We start from the raw sequence: 15,156 nt of genomic DNA, 5'->3' as shown, positions 1-15,156 counted from the left end.
TTATTCTAGTCATTTCCCCAAAGGTGTTCCTATATTCCAAATTGATAACCTAATCACATAATCATAGACTAGCTTCTTTACCCACCCACATTGGTCCATAACCAAGTGAGAACCTTGCTGTTTTTGCATTATTGTCGGGCATGAATGCGAAGGGTCTAATCTAGACAACCTTATAGCACAGCTCCATAGCTTAGATTATAGTCAAAACCATTGCGTTTGATCAGGCCTTTTTAGAGAGAAATATAAAATTGTTTTAAAAGGTATTATGGCAATCCTATTCAAGTACTAACTTTGATACCATGGAAGCCTAAAACAACTTAAAGAAACAAATTCCATAAGCATAGGATCTTAATGAATACTCATGAGATTAAAAAAAAAAATTATTGCATACGCATTGACATGCACTTCTCTGTAAACATATCAGCACTTTTCCTTTTGCATTCATCAGTTATTTTAACAAGAAAAATATAGCAAAGTGTCCTAAACCTGACAAGGGCTTGAAAGAACATTATGGGGTGGCAAAGTACTCATCGAGAAATACTGACACATTTTATATAAATACACAAAAAGTTCGCTAAAATCTTTACAAAGACAGTGTTACACAAAATTAGTAATGAAAATCAAACTAGTCACAAGCAGGAAAAGCTCAAAATTTTCATGCATCAGCCTCCAAAGCTTTTGAACAAACAAGTCAAGCAGAATGTCAAAATGATATAAAGCAGGTTATACATAAATTCAATGTCCAACAGAAAACAGTAGACATGCTACTATGCCAGTAATAGAGAGAAACAAGAAGGCCTAACATTCAAGCCCACACATCATTCATTGATTATTAATGAGTTCACCTTGAAAACACTGAAGGGCAACTGTTTCTGAATGCGGAAGCTATGAACTTTGTCATGATCAACCAAGTCGAAGAAAATATCCCTTCCTATTTGCTTTTTCATGTCCTTGTCTCGTGCCACCTATACACAAAACTTGAAAGGATAAACAAGGAAACAAGCACGCCTAAAAAATTGACCAAGGATGTTTGAATAAACCTTGATAATAGTATACAGATGAGCCTCTGCTTTCTCTTTCTTCTGTTGTTCTTTTTCTTCTTGTTCTCTCTTCAACCTTATCTGAAAAATATTATGAAAATTACATATATTCACTGAAATTCAGGAGTTCTGGGAACCTTACCCTAAGGTGTTCTTCTATGTCCTTCTCATCTGCATTACACATTATTTTGTCTTTATCACTCTCACGGATATATACAAGCATGTATGCATTTGAATACTTTGTAAACTTGAAAGGAGTGTTATTGAAGCCAGGATTCATCTGTGGTAACTGAAAATGAAATAGAGTTAAAGAAAGAAATTGATAAATGAAACCGAGAAAAGAAGGGCTCATAATAGTGACAATAATTACCTCCTCTTCACCACCATATTGTTCCTCTATCGCCCTCTTCATGTCTTCCTTTGTCACCCGCTCATCATCAAATTTAAACCTGAAGGAGTTCTAAATGTTTACCAACTCCAGCAGATATATCATTGGTTTATATAATTTTGAGTTCTGAAATATAATATCTACAGCCATCAGGACATTGTATCACTAACTAGACAATATTGATGGAAGAGGGCATACATAACCCTAGAAGTTCATTTTAATTAACAAGGTTAGAACAGAAGCCAAAAAAAGAACACAAGTACAAGTAGGTTTTATTCTCAGGTCCAGCTTTATATATTATATACCACGTTATAAAAAAATCTCATAAGGAACACAAACACACCATAGTCCTAGATCTGGTTTAAACTAATAGATGAGAATTAATAGTTTGATAATGTTTATTAAATTAAAATAACCATAACTCAATCCATTTTGTTTTCAAAGTGCTATGAAATTTTTTTGGGCAACTATCCCTTTTGCATAGCAAACTTTATTAGAAATAAATTCTCATAATGTCCTGAAATCTTCATATAAGTAACTTCAAAAGCCCTTTTATTTCAATGATGCAAATGGTGTACAAAAAAGCATCAAAGATGGACACGGCTTATTTTTATCACAATCCACATTTGCAAAACAATAGAATAGGACCATCAAGGTATGTGAATGAAAAACCATGATATTGCTTAAAAATTGGAACTTAACAAGCAAATACATGCACCGAGATTTTTAAGTCTTTTGAAGCACTGTGTTAATTGAAAGGTCACGGTATCTAAAGAGAATGCGTAACAATTGACAACAAATGTTTACAACCAAAAACCACAGAGCTTTGACAAGAATTGTTAACCAAAAAGGACAGAGAGTGAGAGATTCATACCATTGTTCAGAAAGATCTGGTCTAATAAAAGCATAGTAGTGACCACCATGCACTCCACCACTGTGAACAAGCACACTGCATAAATGGCCAAGATAGAATCAATACTGACTATAGCACATCTAAATAAAAATGAAAAGAAGCATTGCACGAAAAATAGTAGAAATTATGAGTCATGATAAAGAAAAGAAAACACCAAACGTTCACGCACTGATAAAATTTGGTGTAATATAAACAATATATTCATCTAAAATGAAAATAAAACAAAAAATTAGCAATTAATAAAAAAAGGTCGAAGTTACACTATAATAATCGAATGTAGTTACAAAAACTTACAGTTCAACATATGACAGCTTCTAAACACTATCATAACTTCAAGTGAAAATAACAATGTTGTAAAAACTAAAACAAAAATACTGAGTGGCATTCATACCTATCACAAGTGTTTATGATGTATTGGCCAACAAAAATTCCATCCGCATTCCCTTAAGTCAAATAAGTGTGCATTGTGTTAAGACTTATATTAAGCATGACTAGCATAATAAAATGCCTAACCAAACTATACAAGCAAGAAGACCTGCCACATATTTAACCTTGAGGTATCTAAGTATCAAGTCAAATCTCCTTCATCACAAAGAACCAGCATTGGGGGAGGCACAAAGCCCTCTAACACGCCAATGCCCATATTGTCTGAGGTGCCAAGCACTCACCCAAGTAATTCAAGGTGCTTAAATATGCATATAAATATTAATAAACCTGATATTATCACCCAAAGGTCAAATTGTATATTTCAAACACTAAAAGATCAAGCTGTAGATTAGTTGTAGATTTCAAGCATCTCTTTAAAATCAAACTTAAATTGCAAATGAGTATATTTTTTTTCCCCTAAAAACTTGTCAAAATTCAAGGTTGCATAGTTAACAATATATTGACAAATGATCAATAAATTTGATACTTCACGACATCAACAAAAATGAAACCCCTAAATCTTCAATTCAGAAAATAGAAACATCGTTTACTAATCAATTATCTTCGATGAACTCAACATTGTTATCTTCATCATAATTATTTCTTTCATCAAATTTGTATCCTTCAACCAGCATCAGTTGTACCAGACCATATTGATGTTTCAATGATTGCAAGTGTGCACAAACCAATAGCTGAGACTCAAGATAATTAAAGAAGATAATATCCTTGCTACTTGATGCAATGAGTAGCAAGAGCATTTCAACTTTTTTTAAGTTTGAAAGTTAAATTTGTTTCTTCTATCATTCTTTTTTTAAAAAAAACTTTACCACAATGGTAAAAGTGTCTATTGCCCTGCATACAGCCAACAATGCCCACTAGAAATGTCCAGGTGGATCACACCTAACCTTCCTCTTGGGTACCTAAGCAAACAACTGGGAGCCCTTTAATAACACTGTAAAGAAATACTAAGTACAGACTGCTTGCAGAATTGTTTGTGCAATTTCAAAGATTTCATGAACCCTACACTGAAAGATAGATATGAAATGATTGCTTGGATCATCTAAGCAACAAAATTCAGGTCAGGAATTCCAACTAATATTGATATCCATTATAAGAAGCTAGTGTTATTAATGGTAAATCCATGAGCACATTTCCTTAAGTTGTAACCAGATAAGACACACTAGGGTGTTTCGCCTTGTGTATCCTTCGACAAATTGCTGTGAATATGTCTATTCCCTGTGTGTGAAATAACTATACATCTAGCATAGGTTGCCAGATCAGCCAAAAAATTATGGTCCAAACAATTTGCAATTAATGATAGTAATCATGTATCCAACCTAAGAGGCATTTCTAAAATTTAAAAATGAACTAGAATGTTCCTATGGATTCAACTTAGCCTATATAAATATAGAAACATCTACGGTCATATGCCTGTGCTATATTATCACAAGTGTAATTAAAGAAGCCTTCAGCATAATCCAGATCTTTATGTCAATTCTGCACAGATAATTAAGATATTGAAAAAATGTCAATCTTGATCAGTGGTGCCAGAATAAATGAATTATATGATCATAACCAGTGCTACAGCTGCTAAATACGTAACATTTTAACCCAAGACATATAACCCTTACTGTAGACACACCCAAATTGACTACTCAACTTTCCAAAATCATTACTCCTCATAAATAAATAAATAAAAAAGAAAATTGTTGAACTAGTATAGCTTCTTGAAGCAAGTAATTTGTTCATGTAAGAGATCCATAGCAACATTAAAAACTGGACCATGATAACCATAGTTACTACTACATGCTGCTCCAGGATTACTGCTAGCAACATAGATATTACTATATTCCACTAAACCTTAAAAAGAATGTTGGAAAAAGGTAAAAAGGGGAGATAAAAGGGAAAAACAACATTACTGTATTTTAAAATCAAGAAAAGATTTTGTGAAGAAAAAAAGTAATAGGCCTCGGAGTATGTGCAGAGTCTCATTGATTGAGTGATGTGTGTGAATCATGCATATGTTTTCGGTCTTATTTAGGATACATTTATTACATTACATGAGCATAATTTGGGTTAACTTCTAGCATTTGCATCCATTTTTATCTTTTTAGTTTGGATAACTGCGTTTTGTGTTTTATATTGTCAGGATGTGAAGATCTTGGCATCGAAGCGTGTTTGGAGAAGCAAAGTTAAAAGAACAGCATGACATAATGATCCACAGCCAGCCCGTGGTAGCCACCACAGTCATGGATCATCCGGGAAATCAGATCTAGCCATAGAGCATTGACTAGGACAAGCAGCACGATCCACGGCCAAGCCGTGTTGGCCACCATGACGATAAAGAAATGATTAGGCATACATACACTTTAAAAGTTAATGGATTCTTAACATAATTTAGCTAGCATGATATATTTGTTATAGGGGTGCAAAATCTTTAAGCATTCCAACTCGAACCCGAACCCAAACAAAACCCGAAAATCCTAAATCTGGATAACCAGACCGACCCAAATAACATGACTGACCCGATTAAAAAAATACCTTTTTTTATTATTTTTCCTATAATTTTTCACTTTTACCTTAATACTTCATTATTATCATACTAACCTTATGTTATTATGTACATAAAGCATCTTAATTTTCAAAATAAAATTTGATCTAATCCCAAAAAAACCCCTAAACCCTAAATTCAGATCAACCCGAACCCAACCTGATCCTAACATAACCCAAAAACCCTCAACTCAAACCCAACCCGAATCCAAAAACCTCCAACCCTAATATGATATTTTTGGAATCGACTCAAGTCGAATTGGCGGGTAGGTTCATTTTTGGCACCCTAATTTGTTACATTCTTATTTAGTATGTTGTAGATTAATTATTTTTAAAAGTGCATGATAAAGGAATAGATTTATTATTTTTTAAAACATGTAAAATAAATATTAGATAAATGTTTTAAAATGATTATTATTAACCTAATCTAAATTTGCATAGTGGAGGAATAAATTATTCAAACTATATTACATAACTAAATAGTATCAATACGATTATTTTAATCATAAAATATTACAACAATAAAGTAATATTAATTAATCTAATTACTAAAATATTTATATTTTAAATTGCTATTTGATTAAATAACCAATGATTATATTTAATGAATATAATTATAATTTTAAAAAAATAATTGCATAGCAAGAATGTAACATATAAAGTAGAAAATATTTTGCCTCATAAATTAATGCTATTTATCAGTTAAAAATAAATACAAAGCCATATAATATGCTTAGTAAATGATGTTACAAGACAAATTAATCACAAGTGATACCTATATTTTTAAAATTGTGATAACAAGTATTTATTTCATTTCATATTTACTTAAACACATACAAAAAAAAATAGTGATGTGTACTTTTTTTTTCATATTTCATTTACTATTAGCCAGTTTATTCTAATTAGTCATCATATAATCATTGTTCTATTTAATACATGAGTTATCTAAGTACACTTTTACTAGGGATGTCAATTCGAGTGGGTCCGATCAGGTTGGGTTAAAAAAAAATTATAAAAAATTCTAACTCAATCCACACCCGAATACCAACCCGAAACCCTTAACCCAAACCCAAACCCAAACCCGACCAACCCAACTATAAACGACTTTTTTTGTTTTTGTTATTTTCCTTATAATTCTTCACTTTTATTTCAATACTCAATCATTATCATACTAACAATGAAGCATCTTAATTTTCAAAATAAAATTTGATTTAACAAAAAAAAATCCACTAAAACTTAATATACGGGTCAACCCGAACCCGATTCGAAAATCTCCAACCCCAACCGGAAAACCCCCAATCCGAACCTAATTTTTTTTTGTCCAACTCAGGTCAGGTTTATTTTTTGGCACCCCTAACTTTTACAAAACATTATAGATTAAAGCAAATCTGAGATATAAATTACCAAACACTAAATGCTATGTCTACTTGGAAAGAGGGAGAGGATAGTATAAAAAATTTCTACTTGGATGAGGACTGAGAAGAGGGAAAGAGAGGAAATGGAAAATTACATCTCTACCCTTCAACATGTTCTCTACTCTATTTGAAAAGGTGACAATGTGGATTGATGTCTGGGGATGGTCTAGCCATGGTGCAAATGTGTGTCCACTTAACTAGGGAGGAAGAAGGTGAGATCTCGTCCACTTGGAAGAGTAAGAAGGTGACATCAAAAGAGAATTTAGATAAGAAATTTCACCTTTTATTCTCTCAATGCTAAAAGGGAGGAAGGAACACGGGGGCTAGGAAAGCCAACCAGCTTACTCAATGTGAAAATGTGCGTTGGGATTCAAAGTCTTCATGTCCAGAAAGGACAAAGGTAAATGGTATATATTTATATTTGTTGGAGTATTCGTCCCTTCATGCAATTGTGCAGACAATTCTTTTTGATGAGTTGGACCAAGAGTCTAAGTTAGGCTTGTTGTTACACTTACATCTAATATGTGTGTTGATGTGTGTGTGTCAATTTGTGCAGTATTTACCAAGTTTGTAGATGACTTGCATGTCCAAGGTGGTTGATGGCTCGAGGTTCATAGAGATCGGAGAAGGCTGGTGAGCATTCAAAGAATTGTAAGATAAGGAGCATCAAAGCATAACCGAGCAAAAGAGGTGAACTACATAAGTGAATGCGTGAAAGGATGGCATGAGCGAACCAAGAACTCAGTGCATTTGAGAGACAAGTAGCTTGACAAAAGAAATTTTCAAGGTTCAAAAAGACTCTACGAGTGATGTGAGTGGAGTGACCAGTATATAAGAAATGTAGATAAATGCCAACTTAAGCGGACTTGACTTTAAGGCCTTATTTACTTAGGAGGACAGAAATAAAAACGGTGGACGGTAGAAAACGTTCCTCTATTTACTTCATGAAAAAAGGGTATTACTTTTCATTCTTCTGTTTATCTGGGAGCATCCACAATAGAACTAAATATTTCTCCCAAATATTTGTGATCCCCACGCCATATCATCCATCAAATATCTCACTGCTCAAATATGCCAAATCCCACAATCAAATATCCCCTCAACTAAATATTTATGGGTCTCACCTACCAAATATCTACTCTCAAATATCTCAAATTCCACAATCAAATATCTCATCAACCAAATATTTATGGATCCCACTATCATTTGATTAATTTACATCTAATTTTATATTTAAATAAAATTAATTATACTTATCAATTTTTAATTTAATATATTTCATCGATATTTTCATAAATATTTTTTACTTAATATTTATTTATATTTGATAATTATTAAAAAAAAATTTAAAAATCACAACAAAAAATGCTACTGTAGCAGCAGCAGCAGCAGCAGGCCCTCCCACCGTCTGCTGCTGCAGCTTCTTTAGTTTTTTTTTTTTTAAAGTAAATGACACAATGGAGAGAAATCACCGAGCATATAATTATGCCCGGTGAGTTCTCAATGTCCCCATCACCTATGCTCACAATGGGGGATATTTGAAATGAGAGGATATTTGGAGAAATATCCCCTCCAAATATCCCCCATTGTGGATGCTTTGATGGGCAAACGGATTTACAAATCCATCCGCCAATAATTTTTTTTGTCTGCTCAAATCGGGCAAGAAGCAATCTCCTTCCTCCCAACCCAACTATGCAATCGAATTTCCTCATGCAACTACGGAAGACGGCATCATGTGAGGTCGCCTTGAACGGCCAACCTCACACGACAGGTCAACAACCCCGTGAGGTCGCCTTGCGTAGCCATAGCGGCTGCCCGGCACTCACGCGCGACCCCACGAGGTCGCCACGCATGACCGCAACACCTCAAGGTTGTATTTGTTCTTCTTTTTTTCCATTTTATTTTCCTTTCCTTGGAGATTTTTTTCTTTTCTCTTTCCTTAGCCTTTCTATAGAGATTCTTTTGCCACTTTGAATTCCTTTCCTTCTCCATTCCTTCATTCGGAGTAAATAGAGGAAAAATGTGGTTGTTGTCATGATGTTGATCGACTCGTATGAGAAGATAGTAGACTAGCGGCTGAGAAACTTAATATCTTAAGTGTTTCTAGTTTACGGTTTGACTAGTTAACTGATATGGATCCACATTAATCGATTGGTGATTGAATCCACTAATGTTAGGTAAGCCAAAACCCCAAGTTTGTCTCTTTGGGAGATTGTGAATTGAATCAATCAATTGATGCTAGGTAAGCCCAAAACCCAAGTTTGTCTCTACGAGAGATTGTGTATTGAATCAATCGATTGATGATTAGATTCAGCCGATTGATGACTCAAACCTTTTGGAAACCTAATATAATGTTTGGATCCTTTGGGTTAAGAATAAACTATTTTCTAGTCAATTAAGCAATCAACTCAGGACTGACCAATCGACTGATACTACCATTGACTCAAACGAAGTCGAAGATAAGATATTGTAGAGCCATTGATTGTTAGCCAACCAAAAGTCACCTCTATGAAATACATCAATCAAGTGTTGTTACCGTCCAAACTTTGCCTTTTCTTTACGCTTCATTGTAGTCCTTCTCCTCAACCATGTAAGTCTTGAGTGTGAAATTATAAGAGGTTTCTCCATCTTTGATGCTAGAAGAAGAAAGTATAGAGGTCTTCTGAGTGATCACCTAAAGGATCATAGGTCATGCACTAGGAATCTAGGGGTTGCCGACCCACATTAAACAAGCGTGTCATCTAGTTAGATTTATTTTGTGTTTATATTTCTACTACATTGTTTTTTATTACACTAACATCTCAAAAAGTTAGGCAATATGACACCATGACAAATAGTCACATTAATCGAGAAAAAGAGAGGCCAAAGAAGACCTAATTAGATAAAATAAGATAAAATCTATTTAAATATAGATGATGATATAAAAAGAATCGAGACCAATGACATATGAGGATACATATAGTCAATTCCGTTTAGTGAAATAAAGGCTTGGTGATTGTTGTTGTTGCAACATTGTGGAAAGTGGTATTCCCTTCCCCCGTACCACACCGATCATTGATCTTACACGCCCTAACAATATTATTATACAAATTAATTATATATATATAAATGATATGAGTTATATGATTATTTCTTTATATAATTATATCCTATATATTTAAATTTATACAAAATATATCTTATAGTTTGTAATTAGATTTATAAATAAATTTAATTTATGTTTAAATTAAATTATGAAATAACTAATTTAGATTAATTTATGTATTGAATCAGATATCAATGTATAAATAAATATATTATATTAAATCAAATTAAAATCAGTAATTCTGGTAAAATTAATTTGAATTGTGTTAAACCAAAGTTCAATATATAAAAATGATGAATATTAATTTGTATCAGTTTATAAATTAAAACAAATTTCAATGCATAAAAATAGTTCAATTTATAAATATAATGTATTATTTGAATTAAATTTTAATAATAATTAAAATTAGAATAATAATTAAATTAATTTAAATTTGAATAATAATTCATAATAATTTATGTGTTAAAATCATATTTTAATTTTAATGTATAGTTAAATTAATTAAATTTTAGTATAAACCCGTATTAACTTATGAATTAAATCAGATTATTTTAATGTATAAATATAATGTACTAGATCAAATTAAATTTTAATAAGTAATTATATTTAAATTAAATTAAGCATAAATATTAATTGGTATTAACTTTTGTATAAGAGCAAGTGTTAAAAAAAAACTGATAATCTCATTTAGCCTCACTGACTATCCCTGCGATGACCGGTCCGACCCCACAGAAGTTTCACACTGGTTACCAGGGTAAATTGGGAAGCGCACGCGACGGCCAGCCCAAAAGCCCAGCTCCCCCCTCCATTTGGAGGAAAAATTCCTGTAAATACGTCATAGTTGGGGTTCGAACCGCGAGTGTCTGGATGACAACTGAATGTCCTACCGCGGCACCATAGCCCCGGGGACTATAAGAGCAGGTTTTAATGAATAAATATAATGTGTTAAATTAAATTAAATTTTAGTTAGTGATTATATCAAATTAAGTTATATTTGAATACTAATTTGTATTCATTTATGTACTAATACAGAATTTTAATATATAATTATTAATGTATTAACTTAAAAATTAAATTTATATAGTAGCTATACTCAGATTAAATTAAATTCGAATATTAATTTGTATTAACTTATATATTAAATCAGATGTATGAATACAATGTATTAAATTAAATTAAATTGGTTAGTGTATAAGTTATTACTTATATAATTGGTTAAGCTAATTTTAAAATTGGATAGACTATATAAAGCACCGAAATTGTATCAAGACAATACGATGCAATACCCAAAATTGTATTGTTTTAGTCAAAGATCGAAATTTGGGCACAGTCTAACTTTGGCTTGCACACACAATTTTGACTTTGACCAATTAGAAGTCTACCACATGGAATGTTTTCTATATTGAATGAAAGCACCATCATGCCTGCCAGTTAGGTGGCACATAAACACGAGTAGAAACACTGCGCACACACCAGATGCCTGCCAGTCAGGTGGCACATAAACACGAGTAGAAACACTGCGCACACACCAGACACTATTTTTAGATGCCATTAATAAAAGAGAACCGTTTGATAAGATGACTTTATATATATATATATATATATCTATAACTGAACCAAGACAAGGTCTCAATCCCATGTGAACAACATCAATGTACCCCTTTTTCAAATAAAAGAAATCCTTGAGCACCAAAAATATATATTAACATGAAAGTAAAATATCAGCATTACCTAATACTATTATTTTTCCTCAAGGAAATTAGATCTTGCTGAATGACAAAGCACCCATATCCTTGTAGTATATTACAAGAAAAATGAGCAATGAGATTAGAATTCATCAAATATTAATTTCAGTGATAATCTGTAAAGATTGGAATATAAATATCATGTCTATTATTTAGACAGTACTTGTGAAGGAAAGAGAAACACTAATCTAGTTTTTTCCTGACAAAGGAATAAAGGGAAAAAATCTATGATGAGCAATACCTATGAAGTGTGTATAGATTGCGAATCCTTCTATCCGCATCTGGGGAAAGATATTTGCCATTATCTCGATCCAAATCTAATTGAAGTGGGAATTCATAACGGTCATTAATCTGCATAAATTTTGTAAATCGGATCAATTTAAAGACATAATGCTATTCAATCAACAAAGAGAACAAAAACCATCGTCATCAAGAATTAGGATAGAGAAGAATAGAAACACATCAAACACAAGTAATCTTTCATTTGGTGAAAATTGTCACTTCAACCACAGAATAGATGAAAGATATGCTAAAACAAAGGAAAAAACTGTTATAGTGAATCATGGAGGAATAACTTAGAGCTCAGGAAAACTAACAAAAATTTACAGCCATTGAGGCATAGTTTTTCCACTTATATTTGCCAATTAAATAAAAAAAAAAACAATAATTTCTACCTGGTTGCTCCAGTGACAAATTGTATAGATTATTGAGCAATGACCGAAAATCAACTTGAATTCATGCATCAATAATAGAAGTTATACATCTTCTGACAACTAATTGAAAAGTATTGCGAGCAAAAGCAAGATCTACGCATGATATTCATTGACTTAGAAAAAACGGATGATAGAATCCAAGAGAAATTATATGGAGAATTCTAAAAATAGAGAGATGTTAGCATAACATATATTGAACTAATTAAGGATATATATGAAGATGTAACGACCAGAGTGAAGACGTTAAACAAATTAACTGAAGCATTTCCAATAAGAATAGAGTTACATCAAGATCAACTCTAACTTTAAGTTCATATCTTTTTACACTAATCATGGGCGAACTCACTCAACACATTCAAGATACAGTTCCATGGTGCATGCTGTTTGCAGATATTGTTTTAATAGACAAGACACGTGAAAGAGTAAATACTAGCGCTGTAAATGAACCAAGCATTCGTGAACAAGCTTGATGTTCGGTTTAGTAAAATCTTATTTATGTTCATTCAATATACACAAGATTAATTAAACAAATAAACTTGAACAACTCATTAAATTAAATAAACAAGCTTGAACATATATGTGTTCAGCTCGTTAACGTTCGTGAACAACGTTCATGAACAATACTCACGACTGATATTCATTAATAAAACTCTTAACAATATGCTAAATAAACAATAAAATAAAATAAAATAAACAAATAAGTTTGAATTATCAAGCTTAATAACCAATCAAATAACTAAAAATTTCAAACAATCAAACAAGCTTAAATTGAGAGCTTAATAACAACATCTAAATGATCAAGCTCAAGTTAAGCTTGAATTGAGAGTTTGATAACATCTAAACGAACCAAGTTCAAGTCAAGTTTCAAACAAGCTCAAGCTCATAAAAAATAAATCAAGCCAAGCTTGAACAATCATTTCAAAAGCTTAGTTCATTTTAAGCTCGGCTCAGCTCGGTTACCTTATCAAACAAGCTTGAACACCTCAAAGCTCGGCTCAGCTTGGCTCGTTTACAACCCTAGTAAATACTAAACTAGAATCTTGACGGGAAACACTAGAAATGAAAAGTTTTAAACTTAGTAGAGTAGAATATGTGGAATTTAAGTTTAGTAATATTAGATATAATGAGATAATTGTTAGGATAGGAGATGACGAGTTATTTGAACTGTCAAACTGAAAGTTTTAAGTATTTAGGATGATTTTTGCCAAACGATAGATGAATGAGAAAGATGTCATATATAGAATACAAACAAGATGGTTGAAATGGAGGTTTAGCATCAAGTGTTTTATGTGATCATAAAGTACCTCTAAAACTTATAGGGAAGTTCTACAAAACGACAGTTAGACGTGCTATGTTATATGACTTTGAATTTTGGACTATGATTGGGGCACATGAGCAAAAGATGAAAGTTGCAGAGATGAGAATATTAAGGTGGATGTGTGGATATACGAGGATGGACAGAATACGAAATGAGAACATTAAAGAGAAAGTCAGAGTCACATCTATTAAGGAAAAACTTCGAGAGGCATGTTTAAGATGGTACGAGCATGTAGATGGGCAATAAATGCCCCGATGTGAAACTATAACAAATACACACATCAAACGAGGAAGACTAAAAAAAAAAGACTTGATTAGCAACAATAAAATAAGATAAAATTTATTTAAATATAGATGATATAATAAGGGATAAAGCACAATGACGTAGAAGAATTCATAGAGCCGAGCCCACCAAATGAGATAAGGCTTGGTTGTTGTCGTCGTATTGAGCAATGCATGTCCTAACTATTTGGCTTGGCTACATGACTTTTATAAATTAAATCAGCTCTAGGCAATATTATCTGATAGCAATAGTCAAATTTCTCTTGTATCTAAAATGTAAAAAAACTTTAACAAACTTAATTTTCTATTAAGCAATTAGATTTCACAAATTAATTTATGTAAGAAAAAACACACAAAATCAAAATATAGAACTTAAAATAAATTTAAATCCAGTCCCCAAGTCCATTGAAAATCTAATCATGATGAAAGAAATTATCAACTGTAAAAGACAATTAAACTTGCTTCATTTAGCACCTCAATATCAGGTTTCCAAAGAAAATCAGCAATTCAAAGCGTATGCTCATAAAATTATTATGAATCCAGAGCAAGGATGAGGTACCACTAGCGAGGATAGCCAGTACTCTTATAGAGAAGAAAAGATTACCATTCTTATAAATGAGGATAGAAGAAGTTATTTGAGATTAAAACTTGCTTGATTATTATTAACATAAGCATAGAATATAACAACTTCGTCTGTTACTGCTGACACAGTCTCATTGACATGGTAAATTAACATGTAACATACCTCCTCTCAAAAGTGTGTTCGTGCTCAATTACAATGTGGAAAAGATACCAAATTACTCAGAAGTGGTGATGGGGATCTCCACATGCAGTGGTGCAAGCCGTGATGATCTAGAGGAGTCAAGAAAGACTTGTAGAGAGTTTGAGTTGGACAATGAAGATGTTGAATGGAGGTGAGATGAAGTGGTATGGGTGAAGAACTTGAACAAGAGAGAAGCAAACTGGACTTGGATGGATCTGATTGTTGTCTAGTCCATAATTGACCTTGTTTGAGCTCTATGATACAAAAGGGGATCCACTTAAGAGTATTGGGAGAGCAAGAAAGTTTAACCACGTAAATGCATCAAAGGGACCTGCTATAGTGTAATGGGAGCAGCGGTGAGTGGCTAATGTAAAACGGTTCAAGAACAAATATGAATGATGCAACAGCAAAGAAGCAGAGTACAGAGACAGTTTCAGTTTGTGTGGAAGAAAAACAAGAGGTGCTAAACAGACACGGCATTATTTGACAAGAAGAAATACAAAAGGTATAAAAAAAATG

The 15,156-nt window shown here is 32.5% G+C and overlaps 1 protein-coding gene across 3 annotated transcripts in view; it reads right to left on the bottom strand.

Moving 5' to 3' along the window:
• The window catches only part of LOC122023658 (ubiquitin C-terminal hydrolase 13-like), a 61,557-nt gene that overhangs the window by 26,621 nt on the left and 19,780 nt on the right, over positions 1–15,156 (bottom strand). For 2 of the 3 annotated variants that reach the window (XM_042581904.1, XM_042581903.1), the window contains exons 10-15: positions 11,804–11,913; positions 2,303–2,377; positions 1,411–1,489; positions 1,183–1,329; positions 1,041–1,121; positions 846–965 (exon numbers count right to left, since the gene is read on the bottom strand). In XM_042581904.1, coding sequence (XP_042437838.1) covers positions 846–965; positions 1,041–1,121; positions 1,183–1,329; positions 1,411–1,489; positions 2,303–2,377; positions 11,804–11,913 — 612 coding nt within the window. Of the gene's footprint in view, positions 1–845; positions 966–1,040; positions 1,122–1,182; positions 1,490–2,302; positions 2,378–11,803; positions 11,914–15,156 lie in introns of all 3 variants that reach the window. The other variant, XM_042581902.1, reaches the window with a different exon arrangement.

Source organism: Zingiber officinale, chromosome 9B (assembly GCF_018446385.1).
Source record: "Zingiber officinale cultivar Zhangliang chromosome 9B, Zo_v1.1, whole genome shotgun sequence".
Taxonomy (NCBI): Eukaryota; Viridiplantae; Streptophyta; class Magnoliopsida; order Zingiberales; family Zingiberaceae; genus Zingiber; species Zingiber officinale.
The sequence above is the reverse complement of the archived record's forward strand: the minus strand, read 5'-3'. Positions and strand labels throughout refer to the sequence as shown.